The sequence below is a fragment of the Doryrhamphus excisus genome, chromosome 17 (genome assembly GCF_030265055.1).
Source record: "Doryrhamphus excisus isolate RoL2022-K1 chromosome 17, RoL_Dexc_1.0, whole genome shotgun sequence".
Classification (NCBI taxonomy): domain Eukaryota; kingdom Metazoa; phylum Chordata; class Actinopteri; order Syngnathiformes; family Syngnathidae; genus Doryrhamphus; species Doryrhamphus excisus.
Window position 1 is genome coordinate 2,641,698 of NC_080482.1, and position 21,599 is coordinate 2,663,296.

General features: G+C 37.2%; 1 protein-coding gene across 1 annotated transcript; it reads right to left on the reverse strand.

Annotated features, from left to right (window-relative positions):
- Positions 1–5,591: 5,591 nt before the first annotated feature.
- LOC131105426 (basic helix-loop-helix transcription factor scleraxis-like) lies at positions 5,592–20,474 on the reverse strand. The gene is made up of 3 exons (XM_058053539.1): positions 19,764–20,474; positions 19,416–19,632; positions 5,592–5,856 (listed from the first exon to the last, which is right to left on the reverse strand). The coding sequence occupies exons 1-3, from the start codon at positions 20,147–20,149 to the stop codon at positions 5,818–5,820; spliced, it is 642 nt and encodes a 213-aa protein (XP_057909522.1). The 5' UTR covers positions 20,150–20,474; the 3' UTR covers positions 5,592–5,817.
- Positions 20,475–21,599: the final 1,125 nt, after the last annotated feature.

The following is a 21,599-nucleotide window of genomic DNA, read 5'->3' on the forward strand; positions in this document are numbered from 1 at the left end:
CACGTTTGTGTATGTGTCCATTTATTTGTGCACGCAAGATCATCAGCGTGCAAATCGTCATCTGTGTGCATATGTGTGTGTGTGTGCGTGCACGTATGTGTAGGCGTAGGGGAAATCTGATCTGGTCTACGTGTGGGAGGAAACGGTTTCTCCCCCCCCCCCCCCCCCCCCATTTTGCTGCTCAGTCAGACGGCCTGTTAGAGAGATCAGACTCTCAGACCAACTGAACCAGAAGCCATAAGGATGCGCTCGACATCAGTAGCGTATGTGGCGACTACTCAGTCCACTTTGTCCATGTCTCATCCAAGGCTGCAACCAGCAGGGGCGTCACTAGGTTCTGAGAACAGGGGGGGGCTTAGCCCCCTGGAGATGCACAAGGATATGAATGAATGTAGTAGACATTTAAAAAAAATCCAAAAAACAAATAAGGAACAAAAACCGGGATATAATTTTCCCACTTTTGAACAGATTTAGTAGAGATACTCAATTGTTTTAGGCCACCATTAAATGTACGCAAGTACACACAATCTATACTGCAAAACCGCTGCTCAAGCTCTGCAATCATTCTGTCCAGTGGACAGTGATTAATGATATAATAATCATTATTATATTATTAATTAGCCTATTATTATTACTATACTAGTAGTAGTAGTAGGCTGGTATTAGCCTGCTTATTGGCTTGCTTATTAGCCTGCTTTTGCCCTATTATATAAAATTAGTCCGAGATTTTTTTTGTTTAAAAAAAATCAATAAAAAAAATCAATAAAAAATAAAAAAATATTTATTTAACATTTTAGGGGGACTGAAACTCCCCTAAAATATATATATATATACGTATATGAAATTTGAGATTTTTTTTGGTAAAAATAAATAAATAAATACATAATTTTAAAAATCTATAAAAAAATAATAATTCTATAATAATTAAATATCTATAATAATATCATTGGTTGCAGCAGTGGCGTCATTAGGCCTATTTATTAGGCCTATTAGGGGTCTGAAGCCCCCCTAAAATTGTCTTAAGCCCCCCTAAATAATTATTATAGATATTATAGATAATTATATTATTATATATTTATATTATTAGAGATATTTAATTATTATAGAATTATTATTTTTTTTTATAGATTTTTAAAATTATTTATTTATTTTTATTTATTTACAGAGTCAGAGATTTTTTTGGTATTTTTTTGATTTTTTGGGGGTATTTATTTATTTATTTTTATTTATTTACAGAGTCAGAGATTTTTTTGGTAAAAATAAATAAATAAATAAATCATTTTAAAAATCTATAAAAAATAATAATTCTATAATAATTAAATATCTATAATAATCTAAATATATAATAATATAATATATCTATAATAATTATTTAGGGGGCCTTAAGAAAATTTTAGGGGGGCTTCAGACCCCTAATAGACCCAATAAATAGGCCTAATGACGCCATTGCTGCAATCAATTAAAATCTGATTTGTAAGTATCTCCACCCATTGTCCCTAAGCCCCTAAAAGCTCTAAACAATAAGATGAAAGCTACCCAGGCTGTTCACTAACAATAGAACACAGCATTATTATTAATGAGGGCAAAGAACTAGCATTAAAATGATAATTCAAGCCACTTTAAAACAAAATGTCGATCCATTAAAGCCGTATTTCCTCACCTTTATCAAGCCAAGGCACATATTTTATATTAGAAAAACAAGTATGTCACTAAAAGTATATTTACAGAAATAATGAATAGGTTACTGTCTGTGATAAATGGATAAAATAGTCATTTTCAGCACAATTACCAATTATTATCAATATTTCAGCACACTGTAACCGTGATTTAGTCTTTTGTTTCTCCGTGTTTGACTTTGGAAAGCGAGAAGAGTTTGAGTCTGGCAGTTGACTTTAAAAGGGAATTTCAAGCATAATGTGCTTTAACTGCATTCTTTTCAGGAAGTTTGTGACGGCCACAACTTTAGCTGGACTTTGAATGCATTTTTTTAAATAGCGTTTTATACCCAGATGAAACGCTTCCATATTTCTCCCTTTGTTACCATTTAATTATGGTTTTGTGGCGTTTGTGAGACTGTATACACACAATAAGTTGACTTTGTTTTCAGAGTGTGTGTGTTTGTGTGTGTGTCTCTCTCTCCTTCTGTGTGTGTTTTTCATTACAAATGTTTTTCTCAGCTATTTTTGTTTGGTTTGTGTTGCTTTCAGTTGTACTTTATTGCAGACTGTTGTGATATGCTACGTGCTGCTATGCTTAGATGAGCCCAGGAAGGAAGTAGGACAAAGACATCAACAGTACATTTGTAAACTAATAACATATTAGTTTACTTCTCTGACAACTACCAATTCCTTATTTGGAGGTACTGTAGTACCTAAACTGTACTTTATTTATATCATCAATCAGAGCCGGCTAATAATTAGGCAATACAGTGATCCCTCGTTTACTGCAGGCGATTAGCTCACCAGCCCACGGTGATAAGTGAATTATTTATTCATGGAATATTTTTAATAATAATAATAATACATTTTATTTGTATAGCGCTTTTCAAAATACTCAAAGACGCTTTACAGAAAAAATGGAGTTGAATAAAAGCAATTAAACAGAGTAAAATTAAAATTAAAATTAAAATTAAAATTAAAATTAAAATTAAAATTAAAATTAAAATTAAAATTAAAATTAAAATTAAAATTAAAATTAAAATTAAAATTAAAAATACAACATTCATTTGTTTATACACAGCTAAAGTCAGGTATAAAAAGTTAGACATTAAAAACAAATTTAAAGAGTTGGCTTTTTAGTTGTTTTTTGAAACTGGGAAGGTCGGGGCGAGCACGGAGCAAATGGGGCAAAGAGTTCCCAAGGGTGGGGGCAGCGATGGAGAAGGCTCTGTCACCCCAGGTTCGGTTTTTGTAATTAGAGCGTAGAAATATGTTGATTTCTTACATTATTAGAAACCTCTACACATGAACTAACACCCCTATAGTCACATTTACGCCCTATTGATGCAATATAGTAGAGGAAAAGAAGCCAATTAAAACATAAATAAGACAGAAAGTGATGTTGGAGGGTCAGACTAGTTATTTCTATAAACTCTGATTCAAGCGTAAAGCAATATTACTACATATTATGATACCAAATAAGTATTTTCTTGTATATAGTCGTTGCATAGTATAACTGTAGCTTTAAAAGCATGTCAATTTGCTGATGTGTTATCATTAAAACAAAATGGAGTGTACCAGTTGACTGCAACCAGCAGAGGCGCTAAAATACCTCACGGTCTCAACGATACGATGCTAGCTCGATAGCTCGATAGCTCGATAGCTCGATAGCTCGATAGCTCGATAGCTCGATAGCTCGATAGATACAGTTGTTTAACAGTTAGAGAGATAAACAAGGTAACAAGTACTGCAAAGGCTACACACCCTGAAAAGTCATCACCAACTTCAGGCTCGCGGCCCCCCCAAGGGAAAAAAGAGGAAGAGCCAAAGAGGAGGGGAGAGAAGGAGCGTGTGGAGAGGTAAAAAAGAGGACAGAGAGGGGACACAGGCAGATGTCCAAGGATCTATACCTGCAGATTCAATTCCACCTCATCCATCCCAGATTCTTTTTTTCCCCTCTTTTCTACAAATTCCTCTCAGCTCCTCTTCTCCGCCCCATCCTGTGTCCTTCTGTCTCCCTCGGCGCTGATCTCGCTGCCCCGAACAGAAGAAAGCGGAAAAGAGGAAGAGAAAAGAGGGCGAGATGGGGAGGGGAGAAGGCAGGTGCGGATGATAAGAGGAACCACAAGTAAAAGTAAAAAAATAAGTACATGAAAATGTAATTTGGTGTCTTATTAATTGCTGTGGTTACCCCCCCCCCCCCCCACCATCTACACTGCAAAACCGCTACTCAAGCTCTATTATTACTACTACTAGTAGTAGTAGAGTAGTAGGCTAGTATTAGCCTGCTTATTGGCTTGCTTACTAGCCTGCTTTTGCCCTAATATATGAAATTTGTCAGAGATTTTTTTGGTAAAAAAAAAAATCAATAAAAAAATAAAAAAATCTATAAAAATATCTATATTAATTATATAATAATTAAATATTTATAATAGTATACATCAATAATAATATAAATATATAATAATATAATATATCTATAATATCTATAAATATCTAAAATATCAATTATATAATCATCATTATTATATTATTAATTAGCCTATTGTTATTACTATCATCATTCTTCTTCTTCTGATTATTACTACTACTACTAGTAGTAGTAGAGTAGTAGGCTGGTATTAGCCTGCTTATTGGCTTGCTTATTAGCCTGCTTTTGCCCTAATATATGAAATTTGTCAGAGATTTTTTTGGTAAAAAAAAATCAATAAAAAAATTAAAAAATCTATAAAAATATCTATATTAATTATATAATAATTAAATATTTATAATAGTATATATCTATAATAATATAAATATATAATAATATAATATATCTATAATATCTATAAATATCTAAAATATCAATTATATAATAATCATTATTATATTATTAATTAGCCTATTGTTATTACTATCATCATTCTTCTTCTTCTGATTATTACTACTACTAGTAGTAGTAGTAGAGTAGTAGGCTAGTATTAGACTGCTTATTGGCTTGCTTATGAGCCTGCTTTTGGCCTGGTATATGAAATTTGTCAGAGATTTTTTTGGTAAAAAAAAATCAATAAAAAAATAAAAAAAATCTATAAAAATATCTATATTAATTATAGAATAATTAAATATTTATAATAGTATATATCTATAATAATATAAATATATAATCATATAATATATCTATAATATCTATAAATATCTAAAATATCAATTATATAATAATCATTATTATATTATTAATTAGTCTATTGTTATTACTATCATCATTCTTCTTCTTCTGATTATTACTACTACTACTAGTAGTAGTAGAGTAGTAGGCTAGTATTAGCCTGCTTAGTGGCTTGCTTATTAGCCTGCTTTTGCCCTATTATATGACATTTTTTTGGTAATTTTTTTTTAATCAATAAAAAATTGAAAAATATCTATAATAATTCTATAATAATTAAATACTTATATTATTATATATCTATAATAATATAAATATATAACAATATAATATATCTATAATATCTATAAATATCTATAATACTTATTTAGGGGGGCTTAAGAACATTTTAGGGGGGCCAACTCTCTAATATTCACAGTAAGATGACAAAAATAGGATGCCAAAACACAAAGTGAATTCACGTCCGGATACAAAACAATTTATTGACCATCTTTAGTAATTTTCCAGCACAACACAAAACCTATTCTCCTTAGAAAAAAGATCCAGCATGTAACCACAAGATAATGCCACCCTTAATCATTATTTTCCAAGAATGCGATATGCCTGTTAAATAACAGTTTCATTATATAATGTTATGTCACATAAATATAAATCTATATTACAGTTTACACATTAATAACACAGCTTTTGATGAAAACAAATTTGTCTTTCATAGGTTTGTGTGTTCCTGTGATCATGTGCCAAAGGCTCTTTACACAACAGCAATAAAGTCCCACAATTAAAGGGTCTTCATGGGTTTTATATGCATGTCAGTCTCCAAATGCTGTTTTTCCAAAGCCCAAAACTCAAAGGCTTCCTTAAGAGCACTGTAGAAAGAGCTATACAAAGAGACGTTTTGTGTACAAAGTCCAAGAAGTGCTGTAGTACTCGTTGAAAAGTCTCAGAAATGCATCACCACGTCTGCTGAGTCCTCAGTTTGCAGTATTACAAAATACACGGCCGGGCGGTGCTTGCTTGTTAACTTCGGATGGCCGTTTTCCTGTCTCTGTCTTTGTTCTGCAAGAGAGAAGACATCTTTTAACCAAAACATCCGTCCTTTATTTATTAATTGTTGCTTTCAGACATTTTAACCGTTGACTTTATTATATGCTAGTGCAAATACATTTAGTTGGAAAAATGCAAAGCAGGCTTACTAATATATCCTATTATTATAATATATCCTATTTCATATTCAAGGTTGTTCAACGCTGCATGAATAAGAAGAGCAGAAAATATTGAAGGAAGAAAAAATAACATTTATGAGATGACAAGATAAATAGCATTAACCATAACATGTAAAAACAACAACATGCATTCACAGAAACTAATTGAAATATTTGTCAATGACAACACCGCTGAACATAAAATGCTGAATTCAACCTCGATTTTAAGGTCACAGTTTGCGTTTCGGTACAGTAAAGGAACAAAACTACAAACTCTTGCGGTCCCTCGCTTTTAATGTGTACTGTGTGGGAAAGGTTATGTACCGTTACGCCGCTAACGTCTATGTAAATGGGGTGAACACACCCATCCTACTTCTGGATTCCTGGATAAGCATAAAAACAGTCGCTCTTAAGGATAAAAAGGCCTGTAGATTTTGTGTTGACTAATGCTATGTTAGTCATAGTCAAATAATGAACAAGTTAGACTCGAATCACGTATCAAAGTGACTATGATGCATGTAGGTTTGGTTGTGATGCAAGTTTTTACTGTAGCATGAACGCTTAAGCTGGAAATATGCTGCAGTGCCACCGTGTAAGCTAGTTCTTAAGCTATTTTTTATAACACAGTGGAACCTTGGTTAGCATCATTTTTTTCCAGATGATCCAACTGTAACCAAAATGTATGCTAACAAAATCAGTCACTAGCTGTGACTGGTCTGCTTTTTTATAATGTTATAATACAGTGGGACCTTGGTTAGCATCATTTTTTCCAGAAGGTCTAACTGTAACCAAAACCGATGCTAACCAAATCAGTCACTAGCTGTGACTGGTCTGCTTTTTTATAATACAGTGGAACCTTGGTTAGCATCATTTTTTTCCCAGAAGGTCCAACCGTAACCAAAACGTATGCTAACCAAATCACTCACTAGCTGTGACTGGTCTACTTTTGTTGGAACCTTGGTTAGCATAATTTTTTTCCCAGAAGGTCCAACTGTAACCAAAATGGATGCTAACCAAATCAGTCACTAGCTGTGACTGTTCTACTTTTTTATAATACAGTGGAACCTTGGTTTGCAACATTGTTTTCTAGAATGTCCAATTGTAACCAAAACGGATGCTAACCAAATCAGTCACTAGCTGTGAATGATATGTTTTTTTTTATAATACAGTGGAACCTTGGTTTGCATCTTTTTTTTAAGAAGATCTAACTGTAACCAAAACGGATGCTAACCAGAAGAATTGTAGAAAATTTCCCTACAATATATATAAAGATATAGTGTATAAATATAAAGATCCATTTGTGCAGTTGCATCATCACATGTTTTTACCTCCTGTGCAAAAAAAAAATTATTGTCTTTGGTATTGAATAAGTTAATAACAAGACGTGCATAATTTTGTACGCTAACTAAAAAAAATGACCGCAAAATTTTGGTGTAAATTTCCAATGGTAACCAAAAAACATGCTAACCGAGGTTCCACTGTCCATTTCTGTCTTTTCCATTTTTTCCAAAGTGTGAAAAAGCTCCCAGAACTTAAGTGAAGAACCATATGAGCGGGTATATGAATATGATATAAAGATACAGCATAAGTATATAACCAATTTCAGGGCAACATGTACCATAAAAGTGACTGATGTTCCACATGGATTAGTTCCGGCTCCAACAACAGATGTCTCTCTATCACTGTCGCCAATGTTTACTACTACAACGGAAGCAAAATATTGAGTCATAGAGAGTTTTTAGGTGGAGAATTACACGTAACATGTCAGCCGCCGCCGACGGAGCTATAAATCAATCAAGACGCTGTCAGAAGGGTCGGCGATCGGGTTTTCGAACAGGTAACAGAAGGAGTAAATTTCATGTGATTGCTGTCTGACATCACAAACTGGCATCGGACACGATCGTATGTATCTGCGGTATCTGTAGAGTAGCGCACTCTTGATTTCCTGGCTGGCGGATGGTCTCTCTATCTGGCCAGGAAAATAACATCACTTTTTCCCTCCCCCTTTCCCACCCCCAACTTTGCTTGGCTACCATTAAACTTTCAAGTAGCGCTCGAGGGATTTTATCGAAACGGACTACTGAGTGATATGCAACACATCATCCCTGCTTGGTTTATTGTTTTTCAAGGCCAATGTTTCATAGACTGACAAAAGATACGCAGCCTTTCACAAACAAGAGCGCTAATATCGTTTAGGTTTGCCAGAGAAAACAAAGATGTCATTTAATGTGGCTGGAAATGCATTAGTAAGTAGCGAGGTTAAAATGATCGCCTCAGGTGAGGTCATGGATGAATAAGAGCCCCCCCCTTCGTTGTCTACCCTCTCGTGAATTTCGTCTCGTTCTTGCTTCCCTCTCATCAGCCCAACACCTGTTCCATATTTCCTCTCAGACCGAGCACAAGGTGTAGGTGTTTGGAAATAATCACCCTGACAGACATCAACAAAGGTGGGTAGGTGTTTGGATGGATATCGGGATCGGAATGAGGGGGTGAGATCATTGGATTTGGGAAGGAACCGCTCCTCCCACAGACTGAAGTGAAAGGAAGGAGACAATCCCGGATACGGAAAGTCCGATGTCGACCGATGTTATCTGGCTGTGTGTACACGGTGCTAAAATGAAGGTGCTAAAATCGGAGACAGAGCAGCGTAATTACAGCACAGACTGTTAATGTTCTAAATGGAGGACCGCCATTGAAAGACTTTGGCTTCGGTTACACAATCAAACATCAGCCAAGTCAACCATGACAGAATTTAGGAATATTACTGTGATTAATGTGTTGAGGGAACTTTAAACCGTAGTGATGTTGGCTAAAACCGCGGCGAGCGATGGTAATAGTAGTAATGTCAGTCAAACAAAGACTTCTATTGACTTTGCTTTCTGTCGACCACTATTCAATTGTTATTTTGTTAAAGACAAATACAGATATTGTCGGATCAAGTAAATATTTTGATGTTTAACACAACATTTATCAACACAAACTTGGAATCCTTCAAGAATATTTGAAATTTTAATAATAATAAGAATACATTTTATTTGTATAGCACTTTTCAGAGTACTCAAATACGCTTTACCGTGGAGAAAAAAAAAATTTAGTCGAGTAAAAACAGAATAAACGATGCATTAAAATTCAATATCCATACATATTTTGTCATCTATAATGACATGTTTGCACCCAGGGCTGCACGGCGTTCGAGTGGTTAGCGTGCAGACCTCACAGCTAGGTGACCCAAGTTCAATCCCACCCTCAGCCATCTCTAGTTTGCATGTTCTCACGCAATGACAATGCGTGGGTTTTCTCCGGGTACTCCGGTTTCCTCCCACATTCCAAAAAAACATGCTAGGTTAATTAGCGACTCCAAATTGTCCATAGGTATGAATGTGAGTGTGAATGGTTGTTTGTCTATATGTGCCCTGTGATTGGCTGGCCACCAGTCCAGGGTGTACCCCGCCTCTTGCCCAAAGACAGCTGGGATAGGCTCCACGACCCTCTTGAGGATAAGCGGTAGAAAATGAATGAATTAATAATAATAATAATAATCACGGCTGCACGGCGGTCGAGTGGTTAGCACGCAGAGCCCCACAGCTAGAAGACCCGAGTTCAGTCCCACCCTCGGCCATCTCTGTGTGTAGTTTGCATGTTCTCCCCATGCATGCGTGGGTTTTCTCCGGGTACTCCGGTTTCCTCCCACATTCCAAAAAAACATGCTAGGTTAATTAGCCACTCCAAATTGTCCATAGGTATGAATGTGAGTGTGAATGGTTGTTTGTCTATATGTGCCCTGTGATTGGCTGGCCACCAGTCCAGGGTGTACCCCGCCTCTCGCCTCAAGACAGCTGGGATAGGCTCCAGCACCCCCCCCCCGCGACCCTCGTGAGGATAAGCGGTAGAAAATCAATGAATGAATGGATACCATTAAGTAATAAACGGCTAAACGGCTAACATTCATATAAGTAGAAGACAGCTGGGGTAGGCTCCAGCACCCCTGCGACCCTCACGAGGATAAGTGCCGTAAAATGAATGAACAAATGATTATTTTTAAATGTATCCACAACATTTCCAGCAACAGAACAAAACAAACGTGTACGACCAGAAAAAAAAATGCATAGCGCTTCCAAGCACGTGTGGAGTAAAGTACGCAATGTAATTGAAAATAAGTCACAACAACATGAAATATGTACCAAGGTACTTATAAGACCATAATATGTCATGTTTGAGTTTTCCATGCACTGCGTCATCGTGAGGTGTGCAGGTCCATTTGCAACACCAAATTCCAAAATGCCCTTGCCTGATAAAAGAATAATGACTTCACCTAATTCCATAATGACAATTCCCAGACCCCAGACTGTGGGAACGCTGGCACCCAAATTATATGTCCCGACAATTTTTACATTTATTAATTTGCGTCTGACCGCCATCACTTGGAGAAGTGCCACCCTGGTGTGTTGAGTGACGGTGGTACAGTTGTTGGCGGGTGAGGAGGGGGCGACTTGAGTCAAAACGGAGGGGAGGCGGACCGGGTAGTCAAAACAATCCCTTGAAGACTAACACGGCATGGTCACGTGACATCCCTACGGCACTCTCTCTCTCTCCAAACACACACACACGCATAGCACTTTCCCCATGGAGTGATTTGTCCGAGACTAATATGATTACCTGATGACGTTTTCTTTAGATTCAACATGATGACATTACCACGTTGAAATAATATTATTCTTGTATCAAGGTGAAAGACGTTAGTTTAACCTTAATGTTAGGACAATAAACACTTTCTTATCAATAGCGCTATTGAACTTTTTATTGAACTCCTTATTTCTAAAGTCACAAATACTTCAACTTGCTGATATACTTCATCCTCAAACAGCTAAAATAATGCATAAGGCTAAAAATAACCAATTAGCTAAAAATGTCATCCAATACTTCTCTACAAGAGAGGAGAAATATGATCTCAGGGAAGAACTACGTTATGCTAGCCATAGCATTTCAGTATGTGGAATCAAACTATGGAATGGATTGAGTAAGGGAATCAAACAATGCACAACGATGAGCCAATTCAAGAAACAATACAAGCAGTTGATGTTTGCTAAATACAAGGATGAAGAGTCTTGAACCAGTCATGATGTGCTATATATATCACTATATTGACACGCACTATGGTACCCATTATGGCATTGGATGCTCATATCACCTTGTACTTCGGTACATAACAAAAAAACAAACTTGAAACTATATTAGGAAAGCAGGAAGTGAACAAATATAAGAAATGAAATGTTTACCCAAATCACTAACTATTACACACTTGTCATGATGTGCTATATATATCACTATATTGACAGTTACTATGGTACCCATTATGTCATTGGATGCTCATATCACCTCCTACTTCGGTGCACGGTGCATTATTAAAAAAAAAAAAAAAACAAAAAAAACCTTAAACTGTATTATGGAAAGCAGGAAGTGAACAAATGTAAGAGATAACGTTTACCCAAATCACTATAACTATTAGTTATTGTATAACTATAACTAGTTATACAATAACTATTACACACTATGACCCTTAATACAGGATGATGAAATGTTTACCCAAATCACTAACTATTACATACTTGTCATGATGTGCTATATAGTATATCACTATATTGACAGTTACTATGGTACCCATTATGGCATTTTATGGACATATCACCTCGTACTTTGGTAAGTGACAAAAAGTAACAATAAAAAAGTAAATAAATAATAAATCAAATTAAATTTAAAAAAAAACGTATTAGGAAAGCAGGAAGTGAACAAATGTAACAGTTACTGATTGTAAAAGTACCAGATGGAGGGGTAGGATTTAATAAGCTTTGCTTCTTCCTACTCCTTTTGGACATGTGGAACTGGGAACTGATTATGGGATGCACTCAATTGTAATCTGATGCATGTTCAAATGAAATTAAACCATTACCATTACCATTACCATTACCATTTTGTCCAAAACAATCACTAGCTACAAAACGAAAATGAGACGCAAATAAAAAAATTTTGTATTGTTTTTTTGAACCACATACATTTAAATCAACCAGTGTCTTAGAACGTATCGTGTTGGTGATGAATGAAAGTCAGACAAATGAAATTAAACCATTACCATTACAATTACCATACAGTTTTCCTGTGAAACTCAATCTGTGTCCTTTTTTAACTGTGGATTTTCCATGCTCTCGCTCTATTTCCCTGTGTTAATCCATCCTGTCAAATGCAAACATCTAATTTAGCTCCTGGCGGCACCAAGAGAGGAAAGACTTGGTCGGAAAATATCATTTCATTCGGGCTCGACTCCGTAAATCATATAAGAAGATTGGTATTTCAGCGTGAAATGAAAAAGGCTGATATTTTTGCCGTTGTAAAGTGAGAATATTTCACAATAAATATAATTCAGCCCCCCCGCCGATGGGTGTCATACAAGGGTTGAACATTAATGAGCAGATTAGATTGAAAGTTGACATTGAAATGGTTCCATAAATTACACATCACAAGTTAAGTAACAAGCTAACTACGCCGCAGTGTGCCATTATGTGGCTTGGATACATCAGACATGCACTTCACGCTCACTGTGGTTTACAAATAAGCATCATCATGGCTTCTGAAAAACACACACTTTGTGTAAAGCGGCCTAATTCGAGACGTGTACACCCTGCGTCTTAATACAGTAATTATTCCCAAATTGAGATATGCGTTATGTCAATTAAAGCCACTAACTTTGGTCATATTTAAAATCTCTATATGGGTGCAGTTTTATTTTAAGTTAAAGTGTGAACAAGCCTTTCCCCCTGGAGACCAAATGACAACAAAATGATAGTTTTACTAATAGATTTTGTTAGTTATCTGACCCGACTTCATCTGTCGGTGTTAAATTGGCCTTTAACTGCTTCCATCTGGGCTGAGAACAGGCAGACAGGTCCGCCTATGACGGCACGGAGTCACACATATGCACTGATCAAGGCGAACACACACACATACACACATACACACACAGACGTGGGCGAGAATATATATATATATATATGTGAAAATTGCCCCTCCTATATTAGCCACCTTGGATGCACCTCATTAGCATCACTTAAAATTAGACGCAAAGTGGCAACACCGGCAGTATCAGAAAATGAGGGTAATTTACTTTTCATCAATGACCTTGAAACGTCTACTTTCATGAGCGCAAGTGATGTCATGCTTTTTTCCACCCCAAAAACAGACTAATAACCAAATGACTGTAAAAACCGCAGTCATTAGTGCGCTCCTAAAAGTGCTATCCATGCAGTTAGGCTTCCATGTGTGCATGCATGCTCTATTTGGTGTCGGTACAGTTAAAAATTTTTTAAAAAAAAACAAAAAAAAAACAACAAAGTGTCCAAACTGGAGAACAAATGGCAGGCTGATTATCCCACAGAGTCTGCGGGTATTTCTCCTCCTTGTTTTCTCTCTCTCTCTCTCCGTGCCTGTTTCCACAACTTCCTGCACGCCATTAGTTAGGACGTGTTGAAAGCGCTGTCGTGATCCAGACCTCCTTAACTGAGTAATCATATAGGGGTTTTTTGGATGTCTCAAAAGCAGCAATGAACTGCCGTCTGGCCGGAGAAGAAAAACGAGGAGACTTGGAATGACATGGTTTTGATCAAGTCTGCCTGCTGCAGAGGGTGCGTGGTTAGGAGCGCTGGTGTGTGTGTGTGTGTGTGTGTGTGTGTGTGTGTGTGTGGATGTGTGAGAGGGTGTGAGTGTGAGCAGTGACGTTTTTTTTTTTTTTTTTTTTAAAGCACTTTCCAGGCTTCTTTAACATACCATCAAAGCTTAACGTCAATGTGTTTCTAATAGTGGCAGCTGAATTAAACACTGGCTATACAGGCCTAAATCATTTTCAGAACAATTAGCTCATTTGTTGCTGCGCTCTGCATTGCCAATGACTTCCAGACATAGAGCGCAAGCGTGTGTGTGTGTGTCCCATACGAGCACGGTCACACACTAAACCTCAGTGATGGTGTCACCAAATACACTCATTTTCTGTCATTCCCAAGAGTGACTCTGATTCATCCTAGCGCTAGGCCTCCAAATGTATTCACATTGTCGCTCACGTGCACAAACCCGCAAAAAGAGAGATAAGTCACTCTCCAGCGTTCGCCCGAAAGAGTCATCACATGAAGACTTTTACTGTAACCCACATGAAAATGGAAAGGGTTGAACCAATTAGGAAGAGTGCACATTATCATCCCTTAATTGGTTTCATATCTAAATTTAAAACATATCAAATAACTAAATACTACTGGAGAATGTCTTTTTCTTATTTGGATTACCAGACATAGATTCAATTAACTTTTGAGGTAAAAATAGATTTGGTTTTGAAGGGTTAGAATTAAATATGTCCTACGCCCTCCAATGCAACACAGCATATCACTAAATGAATATCATTCTAAGTAATGGTAATGGTAATGGTTTAATTTCATTTGAACATCGGTTAAATGAGGGTGCGAACCATCCTTTCTATGGTAATGGTAATGGTTTAATTTCATTTGAACATGCATCAGATTACAATTGAATGCATCCCATAATCAGTTCACAGTTCCACATGTCCAAAAGGAGTAGGAAGAAGCAAAGCTTATTAAATCCTACCCCTCCATCTGGTACTTTTACAATCAGTAACTGTTACATTTGTTCACTTCCTGCTTTCCTAATATAGTAAGTTTGTTTTGTTCGGTTTTGTTTTTGTTTAATTTAAAATTTAAAATTTAAAATTTAAAATTTAAAATTTAAAATTTAAAATTTAAAATTTAAAATTTAAAATTTAAAATTTTTAATTTTTAATTTTTAATTTTTAATTTTTAATTTTTAATTTTTAATTTTTAATTTTTAATTTTTAATTTTTAATTTTTAATTTTTAATTTTTAATTTTTAATTTTTTGTCACGTACCAAAGTACGAGGTGATATGACCATACAATGACATGGCATGTAATTATTTTTAATTCTATGGATTCAAGTTTGTAGCTTTTTATACCAGACTCCGCTAAATTTCATTATCACCATATTGTGAAACAACCCCCAAAAATATCGTGACACATGCTAAAGTCCATATCGCCTGAATCTAAGTGAAGCACAGGAAGTGTGCCTTGCGTTACGCAGTACACGGTAAACAAGCAGACGCCATGACTAGCGCTAGTGCCAAGGAGAAGCCAGAGCTTGAAAATATTCTTCCATTGTCGTGTTTGTTTGGGAACACTTTGCCTTCAAAGTCAAATATCTACACAGACAAGAAGAACACATTGAGAAAGGTACGATTAAAGTGGTACGTGCAAGAAGGGGGGGGCGTGGCAGCGGCGATAAATCTCAGTGACCATACAAAAAGAACAAAATGATTTTCCGCTCTGTAATCACCTGCTCCGACTCTGCCCTGTAGGCCACTTAAATACAAAGTAGAGACACTTTTCCAAGGAAATGAAAAGGTCTCATATCCGACTGATCTAATTTAACCCTTCAGATGCCAGCTGGGTTGGGGCTTCCATTTTGAAAACAACAATTTATTATAACAATTATTTTTATTGTGCAGATGTGACGGAAGCACAGCTAAAACTACAAGACTATTTCATAATAAAAGGCCAGAATGACATAGTAGATTTATCTGTCAGTCCTTAGACTTAGAAGCTCATCGTGTATTGATGAAGCCGGTCTATGGAAATAGACAGTCATTTACAAAATGGCACCCAAATTTCATTTCTCACCAATTCTAACTGTCAGTCAGTCCACAGTATTGCACCGCTAACTGGCTAACATCTTTTTCTTAAGACTGACTGATAAATCGGAACATGTCTGGCTGTACTGTTCCACCCTCTGTGGGTCCTCTGTAGGCAGCGGTAATGCAGACACTGCCGGACCTGGTGGGTCACTTGGCCCCGATGCAAGCAGACTGGCGGCAAAGTGAAAATAATGGACCCTGTTACAAAGTTGTGCAGAACGAATGACAATAATGATGATAATGATAATAATGATAATAATAATAATAATAATAATAATAATAATAATAATAATAATAATAATAATAATAATAATAATAATAATAATAATAATAATAATAATAATAATAATAATAATAATAATAATAATATTACAATGAAAATAATAACAGGGGAAACAAGACAGTGGCATGAACATGATTATATCCTGCAAAAAGGGGTAGGCATTTATAAGCTTTTGCTTCAGCCTACTCCTTTTGGGCTAGTTCAGGGGTCAGCAACCTGCGGCTCCAGAGCCGCATGTGGCTCTTCATCCTCTTTGTTGTGGCTCCCTTTGCGATGCTTGAATATTTTTTAACACCCGAGTGGGGAAAATGCACATCTTTTGAAATGAGTTTTAAAAAATCCAACTTTGTCTGAGACCATGAATGCATCCTGACTGAGTTCTGACTGCTATTCAGTTCAGTATATGAAGGAAAATAAGTAATACTTTCCCGGAGCTATTTGACAATTCTCAAAAATAAATTAGAGCTCACTTAAAAACAGCGACATGGGAACTTGTTTGCGCCGGAGTAAATAAATCAGGTAAGTTTACAGTAGTTTTTATTTAGTTTTTTATTTATGTACGTTTATCTCCAATACTAGCAAGAGTACTCCAACTCGTCTTTTCTTATCTGAACTACTTTGATACCCCCAAATTCCCTCTAATGGTGTTTTAAACATACTATATGTTTTACGGCTCCAAGTTATTTTTCTTCAGTGGGCAAGGGGGTAAAATGGCTCTTTTCATAGTAAAGGTTGCCGACCCCTGGGCTAGTTGAATATATATATATATATAGTTGAATACAAATGTAAATAATGGAAAGTTATATTTTGATTGATGTAAGAAATGCACTGTAATGATTCACATATTTGCCCAAATAAAGGGAAAAAAAAAAAAACTCTATCATATCGTTTCTTTGTAACCTTGCTATGTGTTTACATATTTACAAAAACCTTTTAAATGCAATGAAGTATTGATGTGTATTGAAGTATAATCATTATATGGTACCTCTGCAGCACCCTAAATGCAAATACATCCAGCATCCAAACCAGCTAATGTGAAACAGAATAACGTTTTCTACCCAGCATGCATTTCCAGGTCCAGCATGCATGGGCAACAGCGAGTTGACAGCAGCAGATAGTATTACACAGATCCTACTGACAGCTCTGACCTCCACAGGCTAATCGATATGCCCACGCAGGGGAGCGGCAAGGAGAGAGGCTTGGGGAAAGGGTGGTGAGGAAAGATATGAAATAGAGACGTATATCGGCGGGCGGCGGGCGCGTGCGTATAAACGGGAGGCGGGAAGGAGACGGTGGAAGGTCAAGGAACGAGGCAAACAAGAGTAAGCAGTTGGTTTGCATGTGTGCAGTATTTTTTGTGACGCCCCCCCACGGGAATGGCATGCATTTGGTGATGTGACGGCGCTACACCCGTCATGTAAACGTACCCCAAGGCTAGTTTTTTGCTCTAGTCCGGGTTTTAGCCACTGGCCTTAGCTCATCCAAGTGGGGAGGATGAAGAGAGCCTGCTGAGATTTAGGTTATCCCTCAGCTGAAGGGTCTCCGGGTTTAGACGCTGAGGAGAGTATTGGCTTTCACGCGCTGCTGTGGCAAAGGGGGGGTGGGGGGGGGGGGGGGGGGGTCTGCCAGATGTCAGCTCCTTGCCCATAAATCCTGCTTAAATGGGCAACATCCAGGTTAGAGAGGCAAAGTTGAATGGACGCCACTAGCTATATCGTTTTCAGTGCATATGATGGTCGTACCGGAGGATGAAAAAGTGGACGAGCTTCCAACTCCAGTTGGAAGTCTTCTCCATTACATCTATTTCCTGTGCTGAATGAGATAAATGTTGTTTGAACCGCAGCTTGATAGAGTTCCTATTCATGTGGTCAGCAGTGTGTGAGTCGGGAGAGACCCCCCCCCCCCCCACACACACACACACACATTATTGTTTTACAAATCTTGTTTTTACCTTGACTACATGATTGCTTTGAGGTAAATCCTGAATTGTAAACTATGGTAATGGTAATGGTAATGGTAATGGTAATGGTAATGGTTTAATTTCATTTGAACATGCATCAGATTACAATTGAGTGCATCCCATCATCAGTTCACAGTTCCACATGTCCAAAAAAGTTTATTAAATGCTCCCCCTCCTTGTTCACTTCCTGCTTTCCTAATATGGTTTAAGGTTTTTTTTAATTTTACATTTTTTTATTTTTTTTTATTTTACATTTTTTATTTTTTATTTTTCAATTTTTTAATTTTTTAATTTTTTAATTTTTTAATTTTTTAATTTTTTAATTTTTTAATTTTTTAATTTTTTAATTTTTTAATTTTTTAATTTTTTAATTTTTTAATTTTTTAATTTTTTGTCACATACTGAAGTAGGACGTGATATGAGCATCCAATGCCATAATGGGTACCATAGTAAGTGTCAATATAGTGATATATATAGCACATCATGACTGGTTCAAGACTCTTCATCCTTACTCAATCCATTCCATTGTTCGATTCCACATACTGAAATGCTATGGCTTTTTAACGTAGTCCTAGCATAGAAGTGTTTCAAATGTACTTCTTCCCTGAGATCATATTTCTCCTCTCTTGTAGAGAAGTATTGGATGACATTTTTAGCTAATTGGTTATTTTTTATCTTTATGCATTATTTTAGCTGTTTGAAGATGAACTATATCAGCAAGTTGAAGTATTTGTGATTTTAGAAATAAGGAGTTAGTATGTTCTCTGTAGGCGGCATTATGAATTATCCTTACTGACCTTTTTTTGCAGTACATTTAGCGAGTGAAGATTGCTTTTATAGTTATTAGCTCATATTTCCACACAATAAGTAAGATATGGTAAAAACCAGAGAGCAATAAAGAGTGTGGAGTGTAAACTAAGTCCGTAACTCAGTCAAGATGACTCACATCATCGTCATATTTACATCGATACATTTCTTAATTAGGTTTATCGAGTCGCCTATTTATTTATATCCGAACCAGGAACGAATGTAATCCATTTTGCAATGAGGTTTCATCTGTCACCCATCATGTTGTTTTTATTCCCAAATTGTAGATCTAAAAAGCCACCATGATGCTTCAAGCCACCTGCCTGACTAAATGTTCCTCCCAACAGGGCAATTATTTGCAGTTTTTCACCCCCCCAATAGCGCACTTGAAAGCCCTTCTGCTTTTAATATCCCTCAGGGCCAATCAGGTTTATAAGCTCAGTCACTGATCCCACATCAGCTTTAAATACCGAAATGACCTTTAAGAATGTGGTTGTGACTATTTAGAAGCAAACTTTGGACAAAAACGCTATTTGGGTATGATTTTATGTAAAAAAAAAACACTTTTATCGATATATATTTTTGTATGTGTTTGATCTGCTTACCATTTTCCTCTGGTTGCTGAGGCAGAATGTGCAGATGTGCTTGGGCTGCCCTGATTGGTCGGATCCTCTGTTGGGGGAGGAGTTGACCTGAAAGAACGGTGGCGATGGGGCGTGGCAGGGCTGTCCGTCATGAAGCCCCTCGCCCAGGAGCAAAACGTTTCCCAGATGACTGATGTAGCTGCTGGCCAAGCGAAGCGTCTCGATTTTTGACAGCTTCCTAATCATTTTATTGAATGGAGAATGTACACATTAATATTAATATTTATATTATGTAGTAATATTTGGTGATGTTGAGACACTAAGAAGTAAATGAATATTATTTGTGGTATTGGTGAAAGGTTTGCGTACCTGTCTGCAGGCTCAGTCGGGATGAGCGTGCGTAGCGCGGTGAACGCCGTGTTGACGGAATTGGTTCGATCCCTCTCTCGAGCATTGGCCGCCGTCCTCTGGCGGATTTCGGTCGGGGGAGACGAACCCGGGACTCCGAGCCTCCCCAGAACCGCCTCGACCCCTCCGCCTCCACTTCCCACGCACAGCTTCCTCTTCCTGTTCACCTTGATGTGAAACGCAGACGGGGATGAGGATGACAGGCGGAAGGCGGCCGGATTGGTGGAGCGCTCCTCCGAACCCGAGCCTTCGCTGCCGTTCTCATCGTCATCTTCGGAGAGGAGAGCGATGTCACCGTACAGGAAGCGGCCTGCTGGAGGCGCCGTGCGTAGCATAGCGAAAGTCATCTCGACCAAATTAACGCTGGGGGTCAAAGGGGGTCCTGGAAAAACCTCTTCCTTACAGGAAGCTCTCGGATCAAAGTCTGCCCCTAAGTGATATTGACCGCTTGATGCTAAGTCTGCGCTGCGACAGGTGGCTGCAGCTTCCAGGATCCTCTTCTTTCGCTTCACATCCCAGGAATCACTTTTGCATCTAGTTAAATCCTTCGGAAGAACGCCGAACTAAAACCAGCGGACGTGTTGTTGATTTACGTTAAGCCGCCTTCGAGTCAATTTGGCCGCTTCGGTCCCGGCTGCAAAAATGACTCAGCGCCTGTGGCAGCGGTTTGACTTTCTCTCTCTTTGCCGCTACGCTCCACGTGTGCCTGCTGTCTGAGTGTTTCCGTCTGCCTCGGGGTTTATAGCTGGTGGGAGGGCCTGAAAACTCCCCCCGCTCCTCCTTCGGAGAGGCGAGGGTCCCTCGGCTGCTGTCTAGAAGTAGGCCAGAGAGACCGGAGGCATGAGGCAAACCATCGGCGGGTGTTTGTTTTGGCAGCCCACCAGTGGGTTTCAGGGGGAATCCACCCTTTAACGCGAGCTGCATCGCTATCGTTCACCGTGTGGCGGAAGTGTCCACTGACACTCATTTCTGACATAAATCGTTCAAGTTCATCAATGAATGGTGAGATAAGTCAATAACGTGAAGCAGCATGATACACTAATCCACAGATTAATTAACCCTTAGATGCATAAGTGGGTCAAAAATGACCCGGTCAGGTTGTTTTCTTGAAATGTCTTTGTAACAATTTTTTTTTTATCATTTTATATTCCAGGTATTCCTCAAAAAACATGTTTTTGATATCATGCTGTTCACATTTTTAACTTATCTTTTATACATTTTAAGAAATTTTTGTTTTTGTCTTACTACCCCAACCTTCCATAAGTGGGTCAAAAATGACCCGGTCAGGTTGTTTTCTTGAAATATCTTCATAATGAAAAATTTTCATCATTTCATATTCCAGGTATTTCTCAAAAAACATGTTTTTGATATCATGCCGTTCACATTTTTAACTTATCTTTTATACATTTTAAGAAATTTTAGTGTTTGTGTTACTACCCCAACCTTCCATAAGTGGGTCAAAAATGACCCGGTCAGGTTGTTTTCTTGAAATATCTTCATAATAAAAAAATTGTATCATTTCATATTGCAGGTATTCCTCAAAAAACATGTTGTTTTCTTGAAATATCTTTGTAATGAAAATTCTTTATCATTTTATATTCCAGGTATTCCTCAAAAAACATGTTTTTCTATTGTTGTACAGGGTCATTTTCTTTTTCAAAGATGGAAAAAAGTGAAAAATGAAGATGTCTCTAACATGAAATCATTCTTGTGTGGTCCTAAATATAATACTAAATATCATACAAGTGATTATTCCTAACCAAAATGCCAAAATTGGCATAAAAACACCTTGATTCA

Bases quoted from the DNA above. Each gene is read 5' to 3' on its own strand.
- LOC131105426 (XM_058053539.1), bottom strand. From the start codon at position 20,149: ATGACTTTCGCTATGCTACGCACGGCGCCTCCAGCAGGCCGCTTCCTG. The intron at 19,633-19,763 runs GTACGCAAACCT...TAAAATGATTAG, and splicing joins CCGACTGAGCCTGCAGACAG to GAAGCTGTCAAAAATCGAGA. The intron at 5,857-19,415 runs GTAAGCAGATCA...TCTCTCTTGCAG, and splicing joins TCAGCAACCAGAGGAAAATG to AACAAAGACAGAGACAGGAA.